We start from the raw sequence: 27,270 nt of genomic DNA on the forward strand, positions 1-27,270 counted from the left end.
AGAGACTCAAAAGCAGCTCATCATTGCCTGTGACTCTGTTGCAGAGCCATGACAGCTTGCTCTAGTTGCCGTAATCGTGAGTCCTTTTCCTCATTCTCCTGTCGAAGACGCTTGATTTCGGAGCGCATCTCGTCATTGCCACGGTCCGAGATACTAGAGTCAGAGCCTACTCGCTTGCGCTTGAGACTCAAATCCTCCTCCTCGCGGTACTCCATGGGTCGATTGTAAGGTGACTCCGAGGCTCGTGACTCAGCGATAGGTGAACCTTCTATCTCGCGCCTGACCATGTCGCGGCGGATTATCAAGCCATGCATGTCTGCTGACATTGATGTTCTCCGGTGTACGCGGCGAACATGCTCAGCCAGGTTCTCCTTCCGCGTGAAGCCGGCGCCTGAGCTGCGTTTGCAGTCGTGGAAGGGGCAGAAGAGAGACTTCTTGGTACCGCCGTGCATCTTGTGAACTTCACGTTCGTGGCGAAGAAGGCCGCCGCTGTAAGTGAAGCCTTGAAGTTTCTCGCAACCCTTGACGTTGCACTTGTAAGGTCGGTCATGTTTGTCCATGTGTTTGCTGTGGTAAAATCAGTCAGAGATTGCTGTCAGAATGGGACTTGAAATTACTCACCTCCATTCGCATTTTCGGTCGAAAGATGTACCCCGGCATTCTTGATACTTGCACACCATCTTGCCGTCTTCATTGCGCGGCGGTTCTTCGGCGCGTTTGTAGCTGTGGTTCTTCCGTAGTGATCCGTCGTCGTCGCCATCTTGTGAAGAATCCACAGATATCCCTCTGCTGTGACCTCTTGGTGGGCTTGTGGTTATGATCGGTTGTTCGCCAGCAGTTGGAGATGTTAGAGGAGACCGAGGGCCGACCATGCTGACGGGGGTAGGCATGTCAGTAAGTGAGTTGATGGAGATATTCCGCTTGTGCTCGTGCGGGACTTGCATAGGAGTGGGATTTGGAGATAGTTCAGTCATGATGTTCTGGTCGTAAATGTTGAAGAATTGGGGGTTAAAGCACTGTTGCTGGGCCTCAGGTTGGCGATTTGGTCGATATATACCAGAAGACGCGAAGTCAGTTTGTGGCTGAGCAAAGAGATTGCTTTCCGCCGCTCCGGTGACTCTAACTCTCGGAACTTGAGTAGATGTGATCAGATGACGCGGACTGTCTTGAGGTGGCAACGAATATGGATGCCAAGAATTATGGTGGTCGGAGCCCAGATGCGGAAAGGCCGTTAGAGGTGGCGCAGCAATGCCTGGATCTTGAGGCAAATAAGAATTAACGGGCGAAACTGCCTGATAGTCTTGGGCGGCAGGGCGATAATAAGTATCTGGATTTGGATCTGTTAGTTGCCGCTACCTAGGTATGGATTACTCCAGCCTGAAACCTGGGTAGGTAGACGTTCGTGACTCAACTCAAACCAACACGGGACACTAGGCACTTACCTGGACACGGCGATGGCTCCGCTCCTCCAGCCTGACTAACCCTCAAGACTGGCAGCCTGCTCGTGAGACCATCCGAACTCAGATCGGGCACCCAGGTTTCCGTGTTTCGTGCCTGGAACAGATCATGGCCCACATTCACGTTTGTCGCATGCGTCGCATGCTGCGGTTGTTCGCCAATCAGCTCACGGCCGAGGCTGAGGTCTGTAATGCGTTAGCACCGCTTGACTGGACAGCCACAAACTTTAACCACTTGTCCACCTGAGTAGGAAGCCTCATTGGGCGAGGAGAGATGTAACACGTACAGTCTGACGATGCACCTGTATCCCACGAAAGATTGAGGTTTTGTAGCACTGCGTCGTATCGCACGCGATCTTTGTTGCGATTCGTCTGTTCGTCCAGAGTTTGCTCATAAAACATCCAGCACACTCCCCATAGCACAGCGAGCGAGGGTTTGATGGTCCATGGAAAGGTGCTGAGAGCTTGCGGCTTCTCGGCGAATTCAGTGAACCATGCTAGTAGTTTGCGCTGCTTCTTGTCATGATCGCCGTCAAGCAACTCCTTGAACGCCTTCTGCGCCAAGGCTTCAATGAGGTCTGTCTGCAGTCGCAGCAACAAATGTTCATAATTGGCAATGAAGTTCTCGTCAAGGATAAGTCCAGCGTCAAGCCCTTGGGCCAAGAGCCAGTCGTCACCATACTGCCGGCGACACTCCGCAAGCACGTTGATCGCTTCGTGTACTGCCACGAGGATCTGTACCGTCTCATTCAGGGAACAAGCCTCAAAGATCGGCGTATTATGGTGTTTGAGGAAGAGTTTGTTACTACCCGCAATAGACGAGAAGGTGTTTCCTGCGGCATGGAGCTTGCCGTCGACCGAGCGAAGCATACTAGAGCCGCAGGTTTAGTAGTTGAAACTAAACAAAAGTTTACGTGAACGTACTGTTGCACCTCATCCCCTAGGTTTCGACTTGCGGGAGCAGCCGAACCCGGCGTCTGCAGCTTGCGCGACGATCGCTTCAACTCCGGATTCTTGTGCTGACTCTTGCAGAAGCGATGGGCGACACGACGCGACTGCTTCGCATCCTGGACGCTGATCCGCGATAGACCGTTGGCAATACTTCGGAGGCTTGGCGAGAGTCGGCTGCCAAGGGCGTTCGCATCAATTGAGCCATCGAGCACGCGCGGCTTGACACGTCGACGAAGCTGTTTGACAAATTGTAGAATCCTAAAGGTGAGGATGATGTTCGTTTGCTTGCTGCGTTGTTGGATCGCCATTGCTAAGCGAGACGGGCGGTCCGAAGACGTAAGAAGAGACGTGTACGCAACCTTCGCCGCTTAGGCTCATGGCTAGTATGTATACTTGGAACATCCAAGGGCGGAGCAGACTGGAAAGTGCCTGCCGGTGAGCCTGCCTTGGTGGAAGGGGAGTGTCAAGCCACACTGTATGGCCACACCCTGCGTGATTCGTCAGTTGACAGCTTGTTGAAGTGCACAGCCACGCCAGCCTGCCGCGTCTTGGCCTGGGGCATCAACGCCAGACCCGAGACCACCTCTCTCGCCCTATCGTTTCTTCAGCCTGACGAAAGACAAGGTCACGCATTGTATCGGTGGTGTGGCGCAGCCGTTCTATCTGTCCTGCACGAGAGCTCTATAGGTAGGCACCTACGAATGTGCCGTGTTGAGGTCGCTTGACCGCCATAGTTTTGTCGCTGCCTTGAGAGAAGCCTGTGTTTTTCCAGAACCGGTGTCTTCTTCATGCGGAACTTTCAGAAACCATTAGGAAGTATCGTTGACCGCTTGACTTCTGTAATCCGATTCGGCGGGATCTGCGGCCAGGATGTAACGAGGCTCCCCCGCCATGATGGTGCAGCACCCTTCCGAAACGAGCTGGAACATGGATTCTGCGTAATGTCTCATCGCTGGATGTGATTGTGGGTGATGTTTGGATTGAGAGGGCGGAACTAGAAAGATCATAGCATTGGGTGGTTATGATAGTGGCGTGGAAAGAAGAAAGTGCTCAGGCATAGGACACGCGATACCCTCATTGTCCTCCAGGGCTTCGTCTCCCAGATGGATGCAGTGATCTACTAGCTCTAACTATAGGTGTTGGTCAAGTTGGCACACTCCGCCCGGGCAGCATCCCAGTATATAACCCGGCGTCACACGAAACATCCCCACAACTCCATGCCGAAACATCGCGACATGTTCGCACCGAGTTCGAGTCCGGATGTCCGGTTGTCCAAATGGAGACCATGTGTGCGAACCTCCAAGCGCGGCCTCAACGGCTTCGGAAGCTTGTTTCCTTCAGGCATTGCATGAACAAGTTTTGAATCTTTGGGCGGAGAGTTAGCTACCGAAACCTGAGAGGCCTCAGGCGAGCATTGTGTCAAACACGTGCCGGGGCGCAGTATTACAATTCCTGCAACTAGCTCGCACTCGTCTCTCCATTTGTCGATGGTTTGTTCCGTGAGCGTTATGTGTAAGCTGTCAGTTCTCGAAGCATGCTGAGTAACGAGGGTTGAGCATTTTGACATGTGGTCGCTGGGTAACGGGGAGTCATGTTGTGTGAAGAGATGGAGAAAAGAGACATGAGAAGAGACTCAGTTCCTTGGTTTGTGGAGAAGTGTTATCGCTCATGTCAGTATATTGTACAGCAACCACGCTGGTTATGCATTTTTGCCTTTTGCCCAGCTCTTTCCTATCCACCCTTCTGTCAGCCTCATCGACCCTCGGGTGATCATGACCTCAAGCCCAACAAGAAGCTACCACCACTTGAACCGCCACCGTTGCCACCAGAGTTACCACCAGGCAGATAGCTGACGTTGGGGTTCCTCGCCAGCATCTGCGCAATATCCTTCTGGGTCTCAATGCGCCTAATCAACACTAGACCGTCACCACTCTTTGCCACTGCCTTTGAGATTGTGTCGGCAGCCTCGGCTTCACCCTCGGCCCTGATAACGTTTGCTTGCCTCTCTTGCTCTGCCTTCTCTACAATGAAGCGCGCGCGCTCGGCTTCTTGTTGTGCGATCTGCTTCTCTTCGACGGCCTTGGTGAACTCTTTGCCGAAAGTCATGTGTGTGATGGAGACGTCTTCGAGGGCAATGTTGAACTCGTTGGCGCGCTTGAGCAGATCGGTCCGGATGCGGTTGGAGACGGCCTCTCGCTGAGTGATGAGTTCTGCGGCATCGAACTGTGCAACGATGGCTTTGAGGACTTCGTTACCGATGGAGGGGAGAACACGCTCGTCGTAGTCGAGACCGAGATTCTATAGACACGTTAGTCGTGGTCCCTGGAACTTCTGTCTTACACGCATGGGTGAGGGGATAGACGCACTTGGTAGATCTTAGGCAGCTGCTTGACCTCCGGGCGATGCAACACCCTCAGTGTAAGTGTGACCATCTGCAAATCCTTGGATCCCGTCGTTGTGCTGATATTCCTGGGCCTCGTCCTGACATCAAAGACAATTGCTCGTTGCAGCCATGGGACCAAGAAATGTGTGCCCTCGTTGACGACGTTTTCCTTGACTCCGGACAGACGGTCGAAGATGACGGCGCGGGTTCCGCCTTTGACGTCGTAGAGGGAGCTCTGCACCACGCTGGCGCCGATGGCAGCAGGAACGACCCAGCGGAAGAGTGAGGTAGGTATCGCGGCCATGGTGGGCGGGTTGTGAGGCGTTGGTGTGGTGAGGCGGCGGCAGGCACGATGCGGAGAATCGTGACAAGTGCATGATGCTTCTACGAAGTTGGCTGGTCTGTGCTTCTGCGGCGAACCATGCCTGTGATTGGCGCATACACCACCACCATCATCGACAGATACACAAGAACATGTGGGCGGGTTGCCATATCTCTATTGGAACATCCACAAACTCCCGTGCGGGTTATGCATATATATGTGTGGGCCTCTAAGCCCTTGTACGAATCTCTCACCCACCCATCATCTCCACTATAGACACAAGATCGACTCACTACTGCTCAATGAAACCCTTGTGCTCCTTGTGCGCCTTATACCAATAGCTGTCCTCCTTCTTCGGCCGGAGCTCTTCCGACAGCTTATCGAGGATGACTTCCAGAAGCTTCTGACGGCCGTCCTCGTTCTCTGCGTCCCGGTTCCACACGGCAATTTGTACAGCATTCCAGCGAACACTGTACGAGATCCCGCAGATGTCGTCGTTGAAGGCTGTCGAACAGTCAGTATCCAGGACATGTTAGAGTGATTAAAGAAAGATGACTCACAAGCACGCTTCGTCTCGACGGCCCCCTGCAAGACGTCACCGACGGCAAGCAGGCACATCTCGTGCCAGAACTGGGCCGCAAGGTCCTTGCTGACCTTGAAATACCATGCGCCGCCGCGCGTGTTTCGTGGATCTTCCCATACCGGCTTCACGCCCAGGTGGAAGAGGTGTATCGAGTCTCTGAGCTTCAGGTTCTCTACCGGTATGTTGTTGAAGTGCTGGTAGAACTCCTTGACGGAGACAATCTGGTCTCCAAGCGGCTTGGGCCGAGTAAGGTACTCTTCCGAAGCCACCTTGTCCTTTGGTGCGGCCTGCTGACCCTTCTCCGCCCAAAACATCCACTTGAAGCGGAACTCGGGAACTCGTACCGACTTGAAGATGTTGTTAAGCATGGCGGTGCCGCGTGCAGGTGATGCTGTAGCGGACTGCTCTTCAGCCGACGCCTTGGGGAGGTCCGAGGTGCTGAGCACCGGGAAGCGGCCAGCCATGGTAGGAGATGTGACGGGGATACCGAGATTGCTGCTAATGAGCTTGAGTTCTTCGATGTTGGAACGCGCGGTGAAAATGCGCTTGCTGTTCTCGATAGCGAGGTCGTTGGCGAGGTCCTGGGTAGTGTCCTTGGAGTGAACGTTGGGAGGGACAATGTCTGCGTCACGGGGAATGGCTCTGTTGAGAGCGACGATTATGCGATTAATTCCGACCTTGGACTCGTATGTCAGGGGATTGCTGGGGTAAGGCACACCGTGCTTGGTCGCGTGGACGAGGCCTTCAAGGAGTAAGACCGAGAGGGGCTTGCGCGCAGCTGCGGCAGTCCGAAGCTTTTTGCCGGATTCGTTGGCTGAGGCGAAGAACGCTTCACGCTCGCTGATCTTGTTGTGGTCAGCGTTGTGAGCAGCAGAAGCTCTGAGCATGCCGATGATACGAATGGTCTCGTTCATAGTCATGGTGACGGATGTGAATGTAGTGTAAAGTAGAATGATGCAGAGAAAAGAGACTATGACTGGGAGTCTTGGAACAGGTATAGAAAACTGATAGAGGATGGTTTGCAGATTTGTGAAGGGTAATGAAGAGCTGGAGTGTGATGGACAACAACAAGTCAAGGACAGGCGATTGGGAAGTTTTTACGCTTCTATCCCAAGCCACCAATTTGTAAAGACGGATAATAGCAGGCGGTTCTACTGGTAGCTCTGTTCGAAGAGCGCGAAGCAGCATCGTGGTGAAGGTGAAGGCGAATGGACCAACCAGCGTCTAGTGTTGGGCTTGACGAGATCAGACCACATGGGCGCGCTGACAGGATAGCAGCAAGCCCATGATGATGACAGATGCTCCATAGAAACAAACAAGACGTAGGATCGTCAAGTTCATGTGCAGAGCTCATAAGTGATGGAATGCAGGATTGAGACGGTATTGACATTGGTGTGTGTCGGAGTTCAAGGACGAATCTTGATGCAGTGGCAGGACGAATACGAGGCCATAGAACAAATGACGCCGAAAAGACGAGGTTATGAGAGAATCAATACATACCTAAACTCGATATTAGATATCCCTTGTAAAGACACCTAATTCAATACTCTTGGTGAAGACCTGTGACCGTCGGAAGTGGGGCAGCGACACACCGACTCTAGCAAGGACAGAGACAGGAGACAGAAGAACAGGTGCAGGCGGACAGCACGACAGTGAGACGGTAAAGATTGACAAGAAGAGGTGAGGTCAGATATGTACGAGGCCAGCTGGACCTTTAAGAGGCTTAACCCCTCGGAGACCACAAGTCAGCCATGCAGGCGCCCGCTCTAACTACGTTTCAAGACGCCGTTTCACGACCCCTGTTGACACCAACGAGTCGCTTCGGCCTCAGGCCAATCTAGAGCCGCATGCGTTGTCTGTGGAGCATCCTACGGGGTACACGATATTTGTTTACACACCTCAGCATGTAGCATGTGAATATCTGGCCCGGTATTGGCCTTGAGGCCATATGTGCTGGCGGTGACGTAGCCCTATGGTCTTCGCCCAGTCGGTACCATTCCGCGAGAGATCTGCACAAACTGAATCTTACCCAACTTTTTCCCCAGACTTTTGTAACCCACTCCAAAACGCGTAGACAAACTCCAGCAGGCCCAACTAGGAGTGCTAATATCGGACAATACCGGACAACATGTCGTCGCCATACATTCACGAGGCTGTCGCGCACCGCAGCAAACGCGTGCGCTTCTCCAACGAACCCGAATCTTCGCCGCCTTCGATGTCCTCCGACTCGGCCCTTGCGTCGACCAACGCCGCAGAGGACTCTACGACCAACGCAAGCGACTTGGGTACCTCAGACAGCGACAGCGAGCTGTCCGAATCGAGCGAAGAACCCAGCAGCGACGAGACTTCAAGCGACGAAGAAGAGGACGACGACGGCGAGGACACAGAGATGGAGCTTGATGAGCCAAAATCACAAGACGGCATTGTAAATCTACGCGCGAACAGGGGGAAGAAGCCCATCATGAAGCTGGGCGATGAAGACCTTGGACCCGACATTCGTGGTTTCCTCAAAGACTTTTTACCGCAGTTGAAGGCTGCAAATGAAGAGTTGGAGGCGCAGAAGAAGGCTGGAACACTGAAGAGTTTAGACTCTGTCGAGGCGCATGAGGAGGGTGAGCCATACATTGAGATGGTGAGTACTTGTTTCTGCCGTGTCGCGGGGCGCTTCTAACGGTGTCTAGGACCTTGGATTAGGCGTGCTCGAGGAGAAAGACCCGAATGCGAACAGCGACGACGACAGCGCGAGCGATGCCGAAGATGGCGACAAGGAGAAGGATGTGCTGGGTAGATTAATGGGACGTGAGAAGAAAGATCCAGCGGGTATTGAGGTGGTGCAGAACACGACCGGGTCATAAAGAGATGATATTCAAGAGCAGCCCATACTCTGCTGTCGCGCGCTCTACTGTCTTCTCCCACCACCCTACTTAGTGTCCGATACCCCCCTTTGCCCACGTCGCGTCAGCATTCTCGTGGATCTTGGGCACCTCGATATACTCTCTGACTCCCTTCTTCCTCTGGTAATCACTGCCAAATCTCTGATCCCTTTCCTTTACCCGCTTTTCGAAATCCGGCATCTGATCTGCCGCCGTATAACTCGTCATCAACTGGGGTGGGCCCAATGGCAGTTTGTCGCCCCGGTCAGTCTGCCAGAGATGGTAGATTTTGCCGTACAGCTCGACAACCTCTTCCATCTCTTTGTTCTCAGCTACTTCCCACGCGGCCTCTGGGACGCCTGTTGGTCGCGGCATGATTAGCATTCCGGATTTCACTTCGAAGACGTGCGAATGCCAGAGCTTTTGCTCTTCGGCATCGAGTGTCTCGTAAAGCTTGGGGGAGATCATGTATTCTGCAAGCTGGTTTAGAAGTGAGTTGCGCGGTCCGAGAGGTGGATGACTTACCGATACCAATGATTCGTGCGCCTTTTTCAGGGGAGTCGTAGAGGATACATTGGCGGACTTCATCGTTCAGGTGAGCACAGTAGTGGTTTGCTTCGACTGCATCCCGCTTTGGGTCATGGGCATATGCATGGAACGCGTTGAGATGCGCACATATCCTCTTGACTGGAGCGAAATTCTGGTTGAATCAATAGAGTTATTGTCAGAAAGAGCTGATGGACTTACCTGAGTCATGGCAGCACCAGCTTCAAGTGTATTGTTATATGTACTTTCTGGCTCACCAGCTGTCTTGTTATTTACGGGAAGCGAGTCCATCCTGTCTTGTTGTCGTTGTCTTGGTGATGGTGATCTGCACTTGAGACTTCAACTCCTAGTTGGTTGCGGGGTTGAACTTTCGTTGCTGGGAGTATCTTTGATAGAGTAGCCCGCCAAAGTCGCTGATTATAACCGCTTGTCAGAAATAGTTTTCGGCATCTCGAATGACGAAGTTCCCAGGGCGCACATCGGATCATGAACATAGGTTGACGTCATCATGATCTACGATTGGGCAAAACAGCGGACCCTGCAGTTCTCCTTGAATCAAGCGGAACAGTAGCGACAGGTTCAATGAGAGTATTGATGCATTCAGCACTGCTAATAGAGATCTCTGAAAGCACGCGATGTATGGATTTGACTAGTATATAAAAGTTTACGAGCTCCGGTTGGAATGTGGCGAATGAATACACATCTTTCTTGAGATGCAATCTTCTGGCCCTATCGGATATGATAGCGATCGAGAATAGCTAGCAGACTACACTACCATTGAACTTCGTCGCTTGAACCTACATTCAACACCAGTCTGGACGTTGAAAGAAGCATTGTGCGTCTTCCACGGCCGATCATGCGCCATCTCAAAGTCAAAACGGTGTAAAACCTCTGCAGTCACTTTGTAAATTTGCGTCAAAGCAAGCTATGAACCGTCAGTAAATCTTCAGTGTGTGATCACGGACAACTTACAGGCCTACCAACGCATGTTCGCGTCCCGGCGCCCCATATCAGGATTCTCTTATCCATCACCCTCGTGCGGTCTTCGCTCTGTAGCCATCGCTCGGGAACAAATTCATGTGCATCTTCCCCAAATACATTTGGGTCATGCGAAACGATAGCTGGATTCATTCCAACGGTATAGCCTGCAGGAATGTGCTTCCCGCAAAGTGTGATCCCCTGGTTAGGAGCATACCGAGGCATCGAGACTGCGAAGGCAGAGAACAATCGTAATGCTTCTTTGACTGTGGCTACTAGATAGGGAAGGGAAGAGAGTTGACCATATTGAACTGGGGATGATAGTGTGCCATTCTCGAAGGCTGCATCGACTTCCGCACGCGCTTTTTCGAGCTTCTCTGGGTGCTTCATTAGGAAGTAGAAAACGGAGCGCATAGAGATGGATGTACTGTCCGCTCCGGCCATACTAGTAGGGCTTAGTGTGAAGTCTGGGGGTCTGGATGTCATTATACTTACATTGCAACCCACATATCTGACGTAATTTCTCTGTGTGAGTAGTTCACCTTTTCTCCCTTTTCCTGCACAATTGCTAGCAACTGAGACAGTAGATCAGGTCTCTTTTCAGTCACTTCCAGTGTTCTCTCGGTGGCTATCTTCGTCTCTATGATTGCAGTCTTCTTGATATCCTCTACAGCCAGCACAGCTTTAAGTAAGCGCGGAATACAAACAGCGATTAGAAGCAGGAATGGCCGCATGTAGTACGGAGTCACTGTCAAGAGAGTAAGGAAAGGCATCGCAAGATGAACCGAGTGGATGTAGTCTTTGTAGTCGATGCTGTCCCGTAGGAATCCAAAGGCTTGACCAAAGAACGCGACGCCAACACTATCAAATGAGTACCTGGTTCACGTGTCAGCCAGGACAATCTACTAGTGATCACATGTAGCCCACATTTCGAGCCAAAATCCAAAATCGAATGCTTCTTTGCTATCAGCGAAGCTATCCATTCGTTCTAGAAAGAGTTCCAATGTCTCGTCGAGCCGGGATTCATTCTTTAGTATACTGGAAAGTGAATATACGCCTCCAACGATCCTCCGATACGCTGCGTGAGCCTTCTCGTTGGTCTGCGTGAATAGATCTGGTTGGCTGTTTAGTCCTTGTGGCCGCCATGGTTTATACCAGTCCGTTTTCTCGAGTGGTTTTTGAACTGGGTAGATATACGGAATGGCCGTGGTATCGGTTGTGACGATCTCATCGGGTGCGATCCGAATAATCGGGCCATATTTCCTGTGAAGAACGCGCTCGACGATCTCAATGTCGCCTTTGTGATGGTGCCACATAAGCCATGTTCGCGAGACTGAAGGCCAAAATGGCCCTGGAACCTTAGCTAGTGGATGGAGGGTTCGAGCGTAGACGATCCAGATGAGATAGTATGCTGCGAAGGATATAGCGATGTAGGACAAGAAGACAGAACTCGTTTTTGAACCGAAAAAGACATCAGATAGGAGCGCCATGTCGTAGACGCCGACGTTGAAGAGCAGAGCGACTCGAAAACTATGGTTAGTAGAGGGAGAGAGCGCACTATGTCCCGTCGTTTATCAGTAGCAGCAGCGCTCTGCAGTGAACCTGACAGGGTTGTTTGCTGTGACAACGAGTCATGATCTGAACATGCCATACTAGTATACTCAAAAGAGCAACGAACCCGATGTGTGTACCTAGGTATACTGCAAGTACTGGGGCGTAACGCGGACCCTCTGATTCTAGCCATAGTTTGCGCTCCACACGTCAGTCAGAGATAACCTAACTGAATTCTAAGCTTCACCAGCTGGACGCGGTATGGGGGCTAAGACTGCCATGAATGAGGGGAGGGATCGTGAACCCTGACAGAAAGAAACCCTTTTCGGTATATCCGAGAGCGGTAGCATCCTTCCGGCTCCCCAGCAAATAGACGTAAGGAAAAGTGCTGCTGGGTCTGCCTCGTGTCATACAGTCAATAGCCTAATGGACTTTGAACGAAAGTTACTTCAGAAGATGAGATCCCACACTTTTCGTAGCTGGTGGCTTTCCTCATCTCGTTCTCGAATGTCGATGCAGCTTACTCATGTTACTGTTAACGGTCTCTTCCCGCGCTCAGAAAGCCACGAAGCGAGACGGCGCTAGCCATGAACGACCGCTGTCACTCATCCTTGCCTTGATTACGCGACGAGTCTTTGGCCCGCGGGCTAAATGTAGGGCATACGCACGTCTAGGCTGCTGGTAAGCCGATACCTAGGTGAAATTTTCAACCGCATTGACGGACGCATATCCTAAGAGGCCGCTTCATATTCTTCGCTAGGCACCTGTAATCCTATGGTAATAATGACACCCCCATGGAAACATACAGCTATGTGACTTGAAAGTTGATCGGACTACTCACTACGGAGTACGTTACCTAGTTCATGTTGCCAAAAATAACTTCGCATGGATCGTCCCGTGTACAATTATTTGACTGGGAAGTGGGCATGGAGCCGCCCGAGACAGCACTTCTGCCATACAGCGCTAAGCTCGCTTCGAATTCTAAATAGGGCAAATCAGAAACATGGGGGTTTTGAATACTATGAGGAGGCTGGAGGATACAGACGAGTGCGCCGATGCTGTGGAGGACCTGTGGCTGACATCTTACCATGACTGACTGACTTCGTACTATCTTTGATCATCACTCTCCAAGTATCAACTTCCCCGATACTTACATACAGCCGACCACGGGCAATGAGTCGCAGAGAAGTGGTAGGTGATAGTGATCTGTATACACTGACCAAAGTATCACTACAAGATCAATACTTTCATCTCTCACTCATGACCAAGAACAAAAAAAACATACAACAGCGGGGATTCGCTAGTGGTCACCCACCTAACTACTAGTCCGCCGGTCAAAGGCTTGACGTGTGGAGAGCAAACGGGATCCAGTATACTCCTTTACCTGTGGTCGTATGTGAAGGTAGTCGAGAGGTAAAGGTTATATGACGGTAGTGGTGTTTCAGCTCCAACTGTTAAATTCACGATAGCTCACAAGACCTTTCTGAAAACCATGCCATACCAAACTTTCGTACCAACCCACTTCCACCCTCTCTCGCCCACAGCACCACTCTCAACATCTTCCTTTCTCATCTCTCGCTCATTCACACTTATCACCTCAAGTCCCGCAGCTCTGGCTGCCTCTGCAGTCTCTCCAACTGTGTAGACGTAGCTACTTCCTCTAACCTTCACACCATGTGCATTAACGAAGCCGGCTTGGCTGATACGGCCCATGTCTGCATGCATGTTGGTTACCAGCGCTGTACCACCTGGTAAGAGCAACGTGCACAACGTGGCGAAGTAGTCCTCTAGCGGAATGTGCTCTAATACTAGAGTAGAGATGACTGCATGACTTGGCTCCAGGTTTTGAACAGCAGGCAATGGGGATGTCGATGGATCGTTGACTGTTGGAAAGCAGTCACCGCACTTCAGTCTTAACCGCACCTTCTCTTGATCCTCAATCGACGTAGCCAGCTTCTTAGTGGCGACATTCAACATACCCTGCGAAAAGTCCAGACCAGTAACTTCGATGCTCTTTCCGTTCCAATCATAGCGTACGAGCTTTCCTGTATTTCGTCCGGTCCCACATCCCAAGTCGAGGACATGAAGCTTCTCTTTTGTGACATTGCTGTTCTTGACCTGCGACAAGAATTCTGGAAGAACTTGTTGAAGTTCCAGATCGTCAATTGCTTGCAGCATGTTGCCATCGGTATCGTAGATGGAAGCCCATTGGTCGTAGGCAGCTTGAGTTGGAATATGCTGGACTGAATTGGAGGTATTGCTTGCACTTGTAGCCTGCGTGGGGTTTTGTTGAACGTCCAATGTTGAGCCCGAGTCCGTAGTTGAGAAGGAGGCATTGACGTTTGAGGGCGGGTTGATGTCCACAAGGGAAGTATCGAAGGTCATATCAACGGATGTTGGTTGCGTCATGTTGGTTGAAGCGGCTCTTAAGACCTGATTGTGTCTTTTTTTGTTGAAGAGGAAAGACAGGAGTCGGTCGTAGTTGCAATAGTAGATAGTTGGCTGTGGCTCTAGCAACAGATGACGACGTTTATCGCGGATCTGAAGTGGGGTAAAGCTTCTAGGGGCTGATACTGTCTTCGATGTTGAGTGCCCAACGAAAGTCTATATAGAGATTCGTTTAGCCAATGACTCTACTGTGCGCCCTCTGCGAGTCCGATATGTATCCAGCATTGCCTATTTAGGCGATATGTCGTACAGCTTCCACGTAGCGTGAGTCATATCTGCATCCCGAGGTATTAGGCTCCGGGTCGCGCTAAAATGTCCGCGGTGTCCGTTTCGTCTAAACTAAATTCGTCATAAATTTGTTCCTTCCAAGCTGAGCTGAACAACGCGTCTCGTTGACGCTTAATTGATCGTTCGTGGTACTCAAAACGAATTCAGGTGGTACAGTCGTACTGCGTACACTCGATTATAGCTCACGGGTATTGTCGTTCACTCAAGATGCTTCTTCGAAATATCTAGCCAGTACGCGGTTTCGATGCGTGACTAGGTGTCTGCGCGCCATTAGCGCGTCACGCAAACGCGTGTCCACCCAGTCCTTGCCCAATCTCTGATCCAATAGCAGATGCGTGTACGCAAAGACACTAGCATCAAACAAGCCGGGTCTCTGCGCACCAAAGAACCAGTCGTCTTTGCCTAGCAAAGCCTCGAGCGTTGCAAATGCTTCGTCGGCCTGGTTATAAAGTGTCTCGTCGTTGATGATGCTTGAGAACTTAAGGAGCTCGGTCTCGGCTGCCAGACGCAGTTCGCGGGATATAGCGAGGCGTACAAAGGAATTGCGGGAGCTCGGGAGGATGTAGAGGGGTTCGGCGATTGTGGTGAAGTTCGGGGAGAGATAGATAGTGTAGAGCTGGAAGATGTTAGCCATGAGTCGAGTATGCTTTTGCGGTCAACGAACCCAAGCTCTCCGTATACGATGGTCTAGTAAACTTAGATATGCTTCGTATCGCGGGTCTCCGGGCTCTTCTATTGCCCTCTCGCTGTTGTTCATGGCCCATCGTTGCAGCTTGCTGGAAGGGACAGGTTGGGGTCGCTTATAGGGGTCCGAAGATGATGGAATCACGAAAGGTAGTGAGCCGCTAGGAGAAGCATGGTTGTTTGCGGATGCGACTTGGAAAGGTATCTTGGAGAACTTAAGGTATACCTGTGATAGTGTGAGCCCGGTAGCGGGGCATGGGGGTGGTTTGAGACATAGACTGACCTGCCACTTCAAGCACGCTGGGTTGTGCGAAGGTGCTCCTCGTATTGCTCCTTCATCCGTGGTGAAGACATAAAGCACGTGAGCATTGTGATGCTGCGGAGCGCGTTGTGGGAAACCGTTGGCGGGATACGTGACGAGTGGAAATTGGTCGAACAACTGTTTTATCGGAGTCGGAACAGAGAATATGCTGCGTGATGATGGCTGTCTTCTGAGGCCTCTGGTGGTACCATTGCTGTCGTCGGTCTGGGACATCATGGCTATGCGTGGTGATGTTGGTGATGATGTCGCGAAAAGTTGACAATGCGGCGGGCTCGGAGGAGAGCGCGCCGACCTCGTGGCAGCTTTCACTTCCGACTCTTTCTCTTTACAACCACATCTCTTGCCAGGTGTCAGTTGCCTACATCAAAGCCATCATGCACATAAAATACTTCCAGTCGTCTGTTGCCAGTTGCATCTCCAGAAGACCTGCCTACAGGAAGTGCACCTGATCAATGTCAAGCAATTTGAGCACGGCACAACGTGTGTAGCAACGCTGGCTCGACGCCTGGCACTAACCAACGGGTCTTCCAAAGTCATCATAGCTATTCACACAACACACAGATGTTGTAATCTTGATAATTGTGCATTGCAGTGGGTGCGCAAATGTCATGCCTGGGTAGCTTTCGCACAGATTTGCAGACCTAGAAACTCGTGAATTGCTCAGCCCTACGCTGCTGATGATCATTTTATATTTCGAAACTTGGTCCGAGTAGGACCTTTTGCAAACTTCAGGTAACGGTGGACTTTCGGTACAATATACATATGGTTTGAACATCACAGAATGCCCTAAACATAATCAAAGGGGGAATCAAATTCTATTTACTCGGGTCATATTTTTCCCTTCTTCATGAAGCAGGCTGCTGCTTCTTACATATCGTCACTCATTACAAGCCAGAGACAATGCTCCAGAATCTCAAGAACCTCCAGAAAGCAAATCTTACGCTACGCAAACGCTTAGATGAGTTGCTGGAACGCGCGGTCGAGAGGAGATCGGAGAGGCTTGACCTCCTTGTAGAAGTCAATGGTAGCCTTAGCACGCTTGGCAATACCCTCAGGGGTGAACTCAAACTTCTTGTAGACCTCCTTGTATGGTCCAGAGGCACCGAAGCGGTTAAGACCGAATTGCTCGTGCGAGTACTTCTCCCAACCCATGGTGGACATGACCTCAACACTAAGAGATGGGATACCAGCGGGGATAACCGACATCTTGTAGTCCTTGTCTTGCGCATCGAAGACTTCGAAGCAAGGCAGGGATGCAACACGGGCGGTGATGCCCTGGTCCTTGAGGGTCTTGACGGCCTCCAAGCAGAGGGAGACCTCAGAACCAGTGGAAACGAGGGTGATCTGGGCGTCCTTGTTCTCAAGAGCGACGTAACCACCCTTGATGGCCTTCTCCAGTGTTGAGCCCTCAAGCTGGGGCAGGTTCTGACGGGTAAGGGCAAGGATGGAAGGCGTCTCCTTGGAGGTAAGAGCCATGTAATAAGCAGCAGAGCACTCGTTTCCATCGGCTGGGCGCCAGACCATCATGTTAGGCAGAGCGCGGAAGTGGGCGAGAGTCTCGATAGGCTGGTGGGTGGGACCATCCTCACCAAGACCGATGGAGTCGTGAGTAGCGACGTAGATGACGCGCTGGTGTGAAAGAGAGGACAGACGAACGGCACCGGCAGCGTATGAAACGAAGTTCAAGAAAGTACCACCGGCGGGGATGATGGTGCCATATGCGGACATACCGTTCATGATGGCAGCCATGGCGTGTTCGCGGACACCGTATCTCAGGTATCGACCAGACCATTCACCAATGCCGAGCTCCGGAGGCTGGAAGTCGACGGCCTTCTTCCATCGGGTGTTGTTGGAGCCAGTCAGATCGGCGGAACCAGAGAGAAGCTCGGGAACGACGTCGTGGATGGCCTCGAGAACGCTCTCGGAGAGCTTTCTTGAGGCGATGGCAGGGTCGGTGGGCTTGTATGTAGGGAGGGCCTTCTGCCAGCCCTCGGGAAGGTCGCCAGTCAATCGGCGGGACAGGTCAGCGTGAAGCTCCTTGTGTTCCTCACCGTACTTCTGGAAGAGCTTGTTCCACTCCTCCTCAGCAGCAGCACCCTCGGCGGCGTGCTTGTGGTACATGTCATAGACCTCTTGGGGGACGTCGAACATCTTCTCGGGGTCGAAGCCGAACTTCTCCTTGACCTGCTTGCAATCGTCGGCCTTGAGGGGGTTGCCGTGGACACCGCCGGTACCCTGGAGCTTGGAACCGAAACCGATGGTGGTGGTAAGCTTGATCATCGAGGGCTTGTCGGTGACCTTCTTGGCCTCAGCGATGGCCTTCTCGATGGCCTCGAGGTCGGAGTCACCGTCCTCGACGTGCTGTACGTGCCAGCCGTAGGACTCGAATCGCTTGCTGACATCCTCAGTGAAAGCGCACTTGGTGTCACCGTCTGTATGACGTCAGATTTTGAATTTCTTGAAGTTATTCGCCAAACATACCAATGGAGATGTGGTTGTCATCGTAGATGGCAATGAGGTTTCCGAGCTTCAAGTGACCGGCAGTGGAGGCAGCCTCGCTAGCAATACCCTCCATGGCGCAGCCATCACCGAAGAACATGTAGACGTGGTTGTTGATCAGCTCGTAGCCGGGCTTGTTGAAGACGGCAGCAGTGTGCTTCTCAGCAATGGCGAGACCGACGGCATTGGCGAAACCCTGACCAAGAGGGCCAGTAGTGACCTCGATACCGGGGGTGTCGTGGGACTCGGGGTGACCGGGGGTGATGCTGTCGACTTGCTATTATGGTGTTAGTGCTGCTGAAAGACCAAGCTGTCAAAAGTACGTACGCGGAAGTTCTTCAAGTCGTCAATGCTGACGTTGTAGCCGAACAGGTGGATCAGCGCATACTGGAGCATACATCCGTGACCGTTGCTAATCACTCATAGTCAGTTATTTGGTCTCGTACGATAGGGTGTGAGATAAAAAAAAAGTCGCGATTGAACTCCGAGAAAGACCGAAGAAGCAAAAGTGACACTCTCTCGTCTGCGGCCACGGCAGAGATGCGCAACTTCTCAACTGAATTGCTCCAGAATTGCGCTGCGCAATCCCAGCCTGCTTGATATGGCCGTCATGGCTGCCATTGTTGGTATAAAAAGTACAGAAAAGTACGTACGAGAGAACGAAGCGGTCGCGGTTGACCCATTTGGGGTTCTTGGGGTTGAAAGTCATGAACTTGTTGAACACGACGTGGGCAACCGGGGCCATGCCCATAGGGGCACCCGGGTGGCCGGAGTTTGCCTGGAAGGTGGCATCGACCTACAGAAACACACAAAGTCAGCCATTGAACCTCTCAAACGACTTTCCGCAGGCTTCAACACGCTGCTGCTACTTTTGTTGGGATGAGAACTGCTAGCGGGGTAGCTGTTGATAGTGGTGGGGCGGCCAATGGTATCAGAAAACAACAAGAGAAGTGTACATACCGCTAGGGTTCGGATGGTGTTGATGGCGAGCTCGTCAGTCTTTCCGTACGGCATGATGGGCAGTCTGTCGATGGGGAAAAGATTGAAGAAGAGAAGTTGCGCAGACGTGCTGGTGTTTAGGTTTTGTAGTTATAGTGGGGTGGCTAGGCGTCATGCCTGCCTCAACTATAACGCCAGAGTGGACGTTTTAGTGGGGTCTCTCAAAGCCCGATTACATCAACCAGTCGCCGCACTTTCTGCCATAACATGCAGCATCCCACCCGTCCAAGCCACGGACACGAATTGCTGCTTCGTTTTAGTAAGCTTGCGCCGTGTGCTGACAAGGCTTTGCGTGCCTAGTCCTGGCTATCATGCGCTGTTGCAAGTGACTGTCCATTACTAACCTCTTGCCCTGTACAGTCTCTGTTCCCTCTGTATCCGCCATGCGCCGAGAACGACCGCATCACGGACGTGGCGGATCACAGTGCCCCGATAGCGCAGGGAACCTCTCTTCAATCTCTTGCCTCAACTTCCGCCGCGCAAGTACACGATGCAACAGAATTCTTCCGGGCGGCTACCGCGACACCGGGATCGGCGCCGCGGCCGAAACGGAGCTGAGTAGATGAGGCTCAATCGTGGAACCCCCAAAACAACTGTCTGGACTAGAGCCGGATATTTAACCTGTTTATTCTCCGGTGCGCTGGAAGAGTGGAAGACTACCAAGACGAGAGACTAGGCTGTCGGGACAGTTGGATAAATAGCGCGCCCAGTGCTGTATATCCCGCTGTCTGGCTAATCGTAAACTCAACACCATGAAGCGTATGCGCCAAGACCGCTTCAAGACTAACGCGATCAAAGAAAAACAAGATTTGAAGAACATCGTACGACTTGGTTGACATTTCCATTTACATTTTCAACCTGTGTAAACAAACAAATGAGCGCTGTGGGTATCTATCTCGTACTATACAACATGCAATGAGAATGACAGTCGTGTCTGGTTCCTCCACCCTTCCTGCCGTCCCTTTCCTCCATTAAGAAAATCTATACACAAGAAAAGGTTTATGTAGTCAAGAATTGAACATCATCTTCGCACCCCATCACCCCACCCTACCTCCAGGAATAAATCCTCACCCTTCTTTCTCGGCGTTAGTCGGGGCACCCACACCGGACTCTTCAACCCATCCCGGTCAAAGTCCACATCCACATCTCTGCCGATGTTCAACTCAGACATCTCGTCTCTCTTCCTTCTCACATTCAACGGCTTTACAAAATCTTCTTCATACATGACTGGGCTTCTACCCCATGTGCCGCTTTGCACGCGACTCTTCCGATCGATACCCGTTTTTGACGCAGGTGTCGTACTCCACGACTCAGTGCTATTGCTGCGCACATGAGAACGAACTTTGCGCGGGGGACTAATGACGCGCGGTGGGGATGTGAAGGGGTCTCGATGAGGACTGTTCAATCTAGGTCGAGACTCTAGTAAGAGCGGAGGGAGAGCATTGTTGCGTTTCTGAAGAAGCATCGATGGATCTGGACCTCTGCGTGGACTTCTGAAGTTCTGCTGCTGTGGTGAGCTCTTTGGACTACGCGGCACAAGCTGATTCGACGCCCGCGGCACCTTTGGGTATCGAAGCTTGGAGATTGGTGACTCGGCTACAGGAGATAGCTGTTGTTTGTTGCTAGCGCTCTCATCAGATAGCTGCTTGTCCTCGTCCTCGTCTTCAGGCGTCGACTCATTGCCGTTTGTTGTCTCGAAAGATGTTTGACTTGCCAGAGAGTCGCGCAAGTTTGTGGAATTACGCGAGGTAGAGCGTGACAATGTGCTGCTGTGTGACTTCTTGGGCTTGATCTGCACAGTTTTTGGTGACTCTGTTGGTCGGATGACACGCGCTGGGCTGGCTTTGGGTGTTGGCTCTCGGCTCTGATGACTGGAAAAGTAGTAGTCGATGATATCCCCAGACGTGCTCGCATCTCGTGAGCTAGCAGTCGTAGCCTTGGATTCATAAGAGGTGGCCGTAGAGGCCATCTGGAAGGGCGGCGCCAGGCGTGGGCGTATTGCGTGCTCGGGACGAGGTGGCTGTGGTGAGCCATGTGAGGCTACCCCTCCTGCCACAATGCGCTTTGGCTGAGGTCTCTCATGGCGGACAGGAATATCGATAAACAGCTCGGATCGGCGGCCGGTTGGACAGTTGTTGGCGGTAAAGTTTGGCATAGGCCTGGAGGGCTGTAGAGCACGGATAGGGGGAATTGGGACCGGAGGCGTGGGCAATAGCATTGAAGATCTTCGGTGCGATGAAGTCTCGTCCTCTTCGAAGACTGTCTCCTGAGTTATCGTACTCACAGGCCTAAGGGGTGCCTGAGTTGTGGTAGGCGCTCGTTGATGTGCAATTGGGGCTTTTGAGGCGTTGTTAGGTACCAATGGTTTTCCATCCAGCTCGGCGCTGATGGCTAGACCTATCTGGTCGAGCGGCAATGAGGAGTTCGAAGAACTGTTGGAAGTCCCTACGCCCAGACGCTGCGCTGGACGTGCTGGATATTGCTTGCTGCCTCTGCGAAGAGCTCGTGGGGGCACCAGAGGAAATTGCTTTGGTGACTCAAGAACGTTCTCTACTGGGACATAGTGCGAGAAGCGTGTGGAAAGCTGCTTGCCCTTTTCGTCTGTATCGAAAACCACCCGTCGCTCTTTTCGCCTGCGCAAGCACACACTTAGCGCCATGAGTCCAATGGCCATGACGAAAGCTGCCACTGCGGCCACTGATAGTCCGGCAATCTGTGCGGGTGTCATTCTAGGAGGAGCTCCTGCTGCCACAGTGACTGGGACCGATGTAGATGTTGCCGATGATGTTGCCGATGATGTGGCAGATGGTATTGATGGGACGGTATCGGCGAAAGCGGACTGTGTAGAGCTTTCTCGGATCCGCAAAGTAGATGTCATCTTCGGTGTATTCGTTGCCGTCGGTTGGATTGAAGACGGAGACATGGTGTGAGTCGCACTAGTGACGACGTAGGTAAGCACACTCTTCGTCGGCATAACTGCATCCTTCTGTCCAAGACAGATTCCGTACGCCGAACTGAGTGATGATTGAGTATCCTCCGTTGGGCACGATAGGTATATGCAGCCCAGAGCCACTTCGCCCAAAGACTCTCCAACATTACTATAACGAGAACAAAGACATTGGAGGTTTTCCTGACCAGAACATGCTACAGGGAATCTTTCGTCCAGCGAAGCCTGTAAACATTGCTGTGCACAAAGAGGTACGTTTTGTTGGAGCGCCTGTGAGAGCGAGCTTGGTGTAGAAGCGACAGTAGGAGCCGCAAGCATCGGCGAAGTTAATATTATAAAGACTGAGGAGATCCATAGCCTTTGGAAATGGCTCATAAGCATAATTGTACAGTATCTGTACCAGTGTCAGCTACATCAACCAAGACCGTATGACAAGAGGTTACTCACTAAGGAATCTAGACATGAGGGATGGTGCAAAGAAGCGCTGAACCTGCAGCGAGATGAACAAGGAAATTGAAGGAGAGAAACTCAAGGAAATTCGTAACGCGTCGCCAGTCTCATGAGATTTTGTTGATGTATCCAAGAAACAACAAGCGGGGGATGGTAGGCTGACAATATGTATTGGCATCTTCACCAGCCGCCGTGTCGGCGCCCTGTCTGGGCAACCGCTGAGGCGCCACGATGGCGGGCTTTGAGGTCATTGATACCTACAGTAAGCGCTCGCGGATTTGGAGAGAGGTGATTGACTGGAGAGTCGTCGGTTCGAGGATGTGGTGGTGCAGAGATGCTATTCTAGGCGCTCGCATCGTGCGCTAAGCGCTGGGGTTCCGGCTAGTCTACCACGTCAGCCAGTAATTGCACGGCGCCTGTGTAAACTTCACGCAGAACACCAAAAGTGAGTCTTGGCCTACGTGCATTACGTGGGACGAAAACACACTGCAGCCCAGCGTTAGCGACTACCCAAGAACCGCGTCATTGGTGATCGTTAGCTTGCAAAGGCGACGCGATACTCGACTGATGGTGTCGTGTACTGTCCTGACGGTCGCACTCGCTAGCCGGCAATCGTACCTGCGCATCCGAGTATCGTTATATCTCCTTGCGGCGACAAAAACAGTAATTTGTGCTACTTTCATTGATGACCATATTTCCTACTGGTCTTGATATCAAGGACAAAGCAATGCGCAAGATGCGTCTATTTGAACGCCGGTTTGAGTGCCGGTTTGAGCACCACATTAGCATTCATCGAGGTCAGACCCATACCATGGTAGGTCATCATTTACAAAGACAGCCGATCAGTCGAACTTCCGTCGTCGCTGCAGCATACATGACTTGTAACTCCGTCCAAAGGTCGAGAGGATGAAGACCTCCGGGTCGGCAAATATCGATATTCTTCGGCATTTTCCTGAATCGGTCCTCAAAATGGCTAAATGCGCGGCAACGTCTTCATAATGTGGAGATATCATCGCCAAAGCGGGTAACTTCGACCTGCATATTGCGTAGGTCGGTGGAGCTCACGGGTAAGAGATGTCGAATACAGGCTGGCTCCGGCTTAGAACGCAGATCGTGACAACATAAGGAGATGAGATTCCTGCATGCGTACGAGGTGGAGATACGTGCGATGTGGTCTGCGATGTGGTATCTGCGAAAGCACACAAGTAACAGCGTTTGATATTAGACAGCATGGAGGGTGCTTGAACCCACGGACGAGAAGCAGCAGCGGTCACCTGTTCGCGTAGCTACGCTGTATGAGCTGTCCCCCTATTCAACGGCACTCATGTCATGGATGGCCATTGCTCCCACGTGTCGTTCGTGGATCCTCCCGTCCGTCTGACTCGTGACAGTGCGTAAGACGTGAGGGTTGAGACAAGAGTTGTGACTTTTGATGCATCATCCCAGGGAGAGGTGGTCGAGACAGGAAGATGCTTACCAGCAGTCGAGACGGCATAAACACGGGACGACTGAGCCATGGTCAGAAGCCAAATTAATAAATTTAGAATATTGGCGGAACGGATATAGGGTTTATTATGACGGCAACACGTTCATAAGTATACTGAGTACCCCAGCGCGGGCATAATTCCAGCACCCACTCAGACGTGAGGCAGGATGATCAGGACGCACGACTCTTGCCCCAACCGATTCCAACGGCAGAAAGGCGAGGCGAGGATACTTGGGAAAATCCAAAATCTGATGGCGCAATGATTGGCCGAAGCACGCGAGTCGGGGAGATGAAGGAGCGACGGAGGTTTGGCGAATGTTCACGTTCTGCAGGGCTAGGCCGAACTGGGGCTAGAGAATATCGCCCCCCAGTCTGAGCTTTGGCTCGCGAGGAATTCGAGTGGCTGGCAACATCGTGATACAGAAAATCTCAGCGCTGCTGATGAGGGTAGAACAGCAGCAGATAGAGGGATGCAGTGCGAGGTCTGGGTGCTTGCCTGCAGGTGCAAGACACAGTGAGTGAGAGATAGAGGCCAAACGCTTCAGGGTTTCAAGCGTGCCTGGATCCTTGTGCGGCTCCGAGCGTCAGGCCCTCTTGTTACGATGGGTCCTCATTTTCCACAAACCTTCTAGAAGCGTAACTAGTCAGACTCAAGCGGGACGGGAGTTACGGGAGTCGCATCTGGCGTGTTCTCGACAGCGCTTCCATGTCGAACTGTGTGGTGCAAAGGAGGCCGAGGGGGGCGACACCAGGGCCTGCAGCGAGAGGCGGGAGAGGTGCAGCAAATAGCTGCTGTGCCCAGAGGCCAATTGCAAATCACGACTTACGGTGAGCGGAGGCGTTGCAGGCGCGGACGAACAGGCGGGAGGGGACGTGAAGATGGTCGCGCCTGCGTAGCATGGCCCGTCAGTTGCAATAGGCCATGGGCAGGGCTTCTTGCACGATAGCGGGCAGTCCAGAAGTCGCGAAGATCGCGAACCAGCAAAGGGGAATCGGCAAGAGGTGTTAGTGATGCTAGTCGTCGCAAGATAGACAGGTCGGAGGGTTTGGTGGTAGGGTGGCCCGGGCCAGGCTAGCACTAGCAGCAGAGCTGGCGTTGCTTCCTTTCATGGCTGGCATGGCACGATTTGGGCAAGCGCCTCTCCTTTCGCGGCCTTCATCAAGCCTTCTTACTTGCCTCTCGTTCTTTGCTTCTCCCAAACGTCAATCGACGCTCTTGCCGGCATAACATCGATCCATTCGCTGCTGTGCAACTCGCGGCCCTTTTTCGCACCGCCTCTTGTTTCCTGCTGCGACACACAGTCGGCGAGCGAGCACGCAGAGTTCCTCCCCCCAGCCGATCCACCCCCGAGCCGACCTTGAAGCAACCCTGAGACCTCGGAGCCAAGCGAGCCTCGTCGTCTTTCATACGCCAGCCATCCCTTCACTCTCGTCCTTCACCTCCATCCCTCCCGCACCCGACTACTGTACATTCACTCCTGCCATTGGGGGTAGTCTTTGTAATAACAGGTGAGCCTCTCCTCCCCAGGGCCCCGTCGCGCCTGCCTCGCCTGCTCTGGGACCCAAGCGCCACCGTCGAGTGCAAGCAAACGGCCGCATCGCTTCCAGTCGTCTCACCCACGGCTAAAGTCGCCAACCTTTTTGCACTCGCACGACCGCCGCCTGCCATTGAACTCCTATTGACACCGCCCTCCAGATTTCCGCATTGGCCGGCCTCGACGGAACATCACTACGTACCTTTACCCTAATAATCACCCCGGACACCGTCCCCTGCCGCCATCATGGGTTGCGGAATGAGCACAGAGGAGAAGGAGGGCAAGCAGAGGAACGAGGAAATTGAGAACCAGCTCAAGCGCGACAAGATGATGCAGCGCAACGAGATCAAGATGCTGCTTCTCGGTTAGTATCGCGACGCCCATCACGTCAGCAGCCTCTAACAGCGCGCAGGAGCCGGTGAATCCGGAAAGTCGACCATTCTCAAGCAGATGAAGCTCATCCACGAGGGTGGATACTCGCGCGACGAGCGCGAGTCGTTCAAGGAGATCATCTTCAGCAACACGGTGCAGTCGATGCGCGTTATTCTTGAGGCCATGGAGTCGCTCGAGCTGCCGCTCGACGATCAGCGCGCCGAGTACCACGTCCAGACCATCTTCATGCAGCCAGCACAGATCGAGGGCGACAGCCTGCCCCCGGAGGTTGGAAACGCCATCTCAGTCCTGTGGAAGGACGCTGGTGTGCAACAGTGCTTCCAGCGCTCGCGCGAGTACCAGCTTAACGACTCCGCTAAATAGTGAGCAATCCTCCTTGCCATGCGCGCATAACACTACTAACAGCCATAGCTACTTCGACTCCATCGACCGCATCGCTGCGCCTGACTACATTCCCAACGACCAAGACGTGCTCCGATCGCGTGTCAAGACGACTGGTATCACCGAAACAACCTTCATTATTGGCGATCTCACCTACCGCATGTTCGACGTCGGTGGTCAGCGATCAGAACGTAAGAAGTGGATACACTGCTTCGAGAACGTTACCACCATTCTGTTCCTAGTCGCCATCTCCGAGTATGACCAGCTGCTGTTCGAAGACGAAACCGTCAACCGTATGCAAGAAGCCCTCACATTGTTCGACTCTATCTGCAACTCGCGGTGGTTCGTCAAGACATCCATCATCTTGTTCCTCAACAAGATCGATCGCTTCAAGGAGAAGCTGCCTGTCAGCCCAATGAAGAACTACTTCCCCGACTACGAAGGCGGCCCAGACTACGCCGCCGCCTGCGACTACATCCTGAACCGATTCGTCTCGCTCAACCAACACGAGACCAAGCAAATTTACACTCATTTCACCTGCGCCACAGACACCATGCAAATCCGATTCGTCATGGCTGCAGTAAACGGTACGTCTCCTTATCCACTTATATACATGAATCTTGCTGACATTCCATAGACATTATTATCCAAGAGAACCTTCGGTTGTGCGGTTTGATATAAGTGCAATGGCGGTGGGATAAACGAACATCTTCCAACTGATCTTGAATCACGGGTTGCATGCCTCATGTCCTACACAGGCGTTTGTGGACATTGCTTTGCATGCTTGCGCTTCTTTCGTCGAGAAATGGTTTCGCTCTAGGCCCGTGTCGCTCTCTCTTTGATACCCTGCGGGCGGGCTGAGGAGGCCATGGAACACTACCAGCGAAGCGACTTTTCATCCTCTTATTTCTTTAACGTTTTTCTTGGGCCCAAAGAGGGATTGGGTATTGAAACATGTCCCTTGCTACAAAGATTCTTCTAACAGGCGAGCGAAGCGTATGTTTACGGCGGCTCCCAAAAGAAGTTTTTCTCCTAATACTACCTGTTCTTTCGAGTCTATCTATTACCTCTGCACACACTTATTCCCTCATGGTGTGGCAGGATTGCCTTAGTATGTATACAGCATGTGCGAGATATGTAGTGAAATGATGAATTCCTTTTACAAACTTGATCGTTTGCATCTATGATTTGCGA

The 27,270-nt window shown here is 52.3% G+C and overlaps 11 protein-coding genes across 11 annotated transcripts; 2 read left to right on the forward strand and 9 right to left on the reverse strand.

Annotated features, from left to right (window-relative positions):
• Positions 1-20: 20 nt before the first annotated feature.
• Positions 21-2,716, reverse strand: AA0111_g3082 (hypothetical protein; the record flags this gene model as incomplete). Its single annotated transcript, XM_028648926.1, has 5 exons — positions 21-567; positions 622-1,327; positions 1,443-1,643; positions 1,745-2,328; positions 2,382-2,716. 5 exons carry the CDS (start codon positions 2,714-2,716, stop codon positions 21-23), a joined length of 2,373 nt encoding a protein of 790 aa, XP_028509480.1.
• Positions 2,717-4,178: 1,462 nt separating this feature from the next.
• On the reverse strand, positions 4,179-5,095 carry AA0111_g3083 (Prohibitin-1; the record flags this gene model as incomplete). Its single annotated transcript, XM_028648927.1, has 2 exons — positions 4,179-4,706; positions 4,775-5,095. The coding sequence occupies 2 exons, from the start codon at positions 5,093-5,095 to the stop codon at positions 4,179-4,181; spliced, it is 849 nt and encodes a 282-aa protein (XP_028509479.1).
• Positions 5,096-5,405: 310 nt separating this feature from the next.
• On the reverse strand, positions 5,406-6,616 carry AA0111_g3084 (hypothetical protein; the record flags this gene model as incomplete). The annotated part of the gene is made up of 2 exons (XM_028648928.1): positions 5,406-5,617; positions 5,674-6,616. 2 exons carry the CDS (start codon positions 6,614-6,616, stop codon positions 5,406-5,408), a joined length of 1,155 nt encoding a protein of 384 aa, XP_028509478.1.
• A 1,208-nt stretch (positions 6,617-7,824) lies between these two features.
• Positions 7,825-8,551, forward strand: AA0111_g3085 (hypothetical protein; the record flags this gene model as incomplete). The annotated part of the gene is made up of 2 exons (XM_028648929.1): positions 7,825-8,328; positions 8,378-8,551. 2 exons carry the CDS (start codon positions 7,825-7,827, stop codon positions 8,549-8,551), a joined length of 678 nt encoding a protein of 225 aa, XP_028509477.1.
• A 69-nt stretch (positions 8,552-8,620) lies between these two features.
• On the reverse strand, positions 8,621-9,406 carry AA0111_g3086 (hypothetical protein; the record flags this gene model as incomplete). The annotated part of the gene is made up of 3 exons (XM_028648930.1): positions 8,621-9,042; positions 9,095-9,269; positions 9,317-9,406. The coding sequence occupies 3 exons, from the start codon at positions 9,404-9,406 to the stop codon at positions 8,621-8,623; spliced, it is 687 nt and encodes a 228-aa protein (XP_028509476.1).
• A 475-nt stretch (positions 9,407-9,881) lies between these two features.
• AA0111_g3087 (Cytochrome P450 momooxygenase) lies at positions 9,882-11,583 on the reverse strand (the record flags this gene model as incomplete). The annotated part of the gene is made up of 4 exons (XM_028648931.1): positions 9,882-10,040; positions 10,088-10,538; positions 10,589-10,969; positions 11,021-11,583. 4 exons carry the CDS (start codon positions 11,581-11,583, stop codon positions 9,882-9,884), a joined length of 1,554 nt encoding a protein of 517 aa, XP_028509475.1.
• A 1,531-nt stretch (positions 11,584-13,114) lies between these two features.
• AA0111_g3088 (hypothetical protein) lies at positions 13,115-14,053 on the reverse strand (the record flags this gene model as incomplete). The annotated part of the gene is made up of 1 exon (XM_028648932.1): positions 13,115-14,053. The coding sequence occupies one exon, from the start codon at positions 14,051-14,053 to the stop codon at positions 13,115-13,117; it is 939 nt and encodes a 312-aa protein (XP_028509474.1).
• Positions 14,054-14,582: 529 nt separating this feature from the next.
• On the reverse strand, positions 14,583-15,602 carry AA0111_g3089 (hypothetical protein; the record flags this gene model as incomplete). Its single annotated transcript, XM_028648933.1, has 3 exons — positions 14,583-14,996; positions 15,045-15,290; positions 15,348-15,602. 3 exons carry the CDS (start codon positions 15,600-15,602, stop codon positions 14,583-14,585), a joined length of 915 nt encoding a protein of 304 aa, XP_028509473.1.
• Positions 15,603-16,340: 738 nt separating this feature from the next.
• AA0111_g3090 (putative transketolase) lies at positions 16,341-18,899 on the reverse strand (the record flags this gene model as incomplete). Its single annotated transcript, XM_028648935.1, has 5 exons — positions 16,341-17,818; positions 17,868-18,162; positions 18,213-18,297; positions 18,539-18,681; positions 18,846-18,899. 5 exons carry the CDS (start codon positions 18,897-18,899, stop codon positions 16,341-16,343), a joined length of 2,055 nt encoding a protein of 684 aa, XP_028509728.1.
• Positions 18,900-19,905: 1,006 nt separating this feature from the next.
• On the reverse strand, positions 19,906-21,807 carry AA0111_g3091 (hypothetical protein; the record flags this gene model as incomplete). Its single annotated transcript, XM_028648936.1, has 1 exon — positions 19,906-21,807. The coding sequence occupies one exon, from the start codon at positions 21,805-21,807 to the stop codon at positions 19,906-19,908; it is 1,902 nt and encodes a 633-aa protein (XP_028509729.1).
• Positions 21,808-25,548: 3,741 nt separating this feature from the next.
• Positions 25,549-26,757, forward strand: AA0111_g3092 (Guanine nucleotide-binding protein subunit alpha; the record flags this gene model as incomplete). Its single annotated transcript, XM_028648937.1, has 4 exons — positions 25,549-25,666; positions 25,715-26,057; positions 26,107-26,663; positions 26,714-26,757. The coding sequence occupies 4 exons, from the start codon at positions 25,549-25,551 to the stop codon at positions 26,755-26,757; spliced, it is 1,062 nt and encodes a 353-aa protein (XP_028509730.1).
• Between the last annotated feature and the right edge of the window lie 513 nt (positions 26,758-27,270).

This window comes from Alternaria arborescens, assembly GCF_004154835.1.
Source record: "Alternaria arborescens strain FERA 675 chromosome Unknown contig_5, whole genome shotgun sequence".
Lineage (NCBI taxonomy): Eukaryota > Fungi > Ascomycota > Dothideomycetes > Pleosporales > Pleosporaceae > Alternaria > Alternaria arborescens.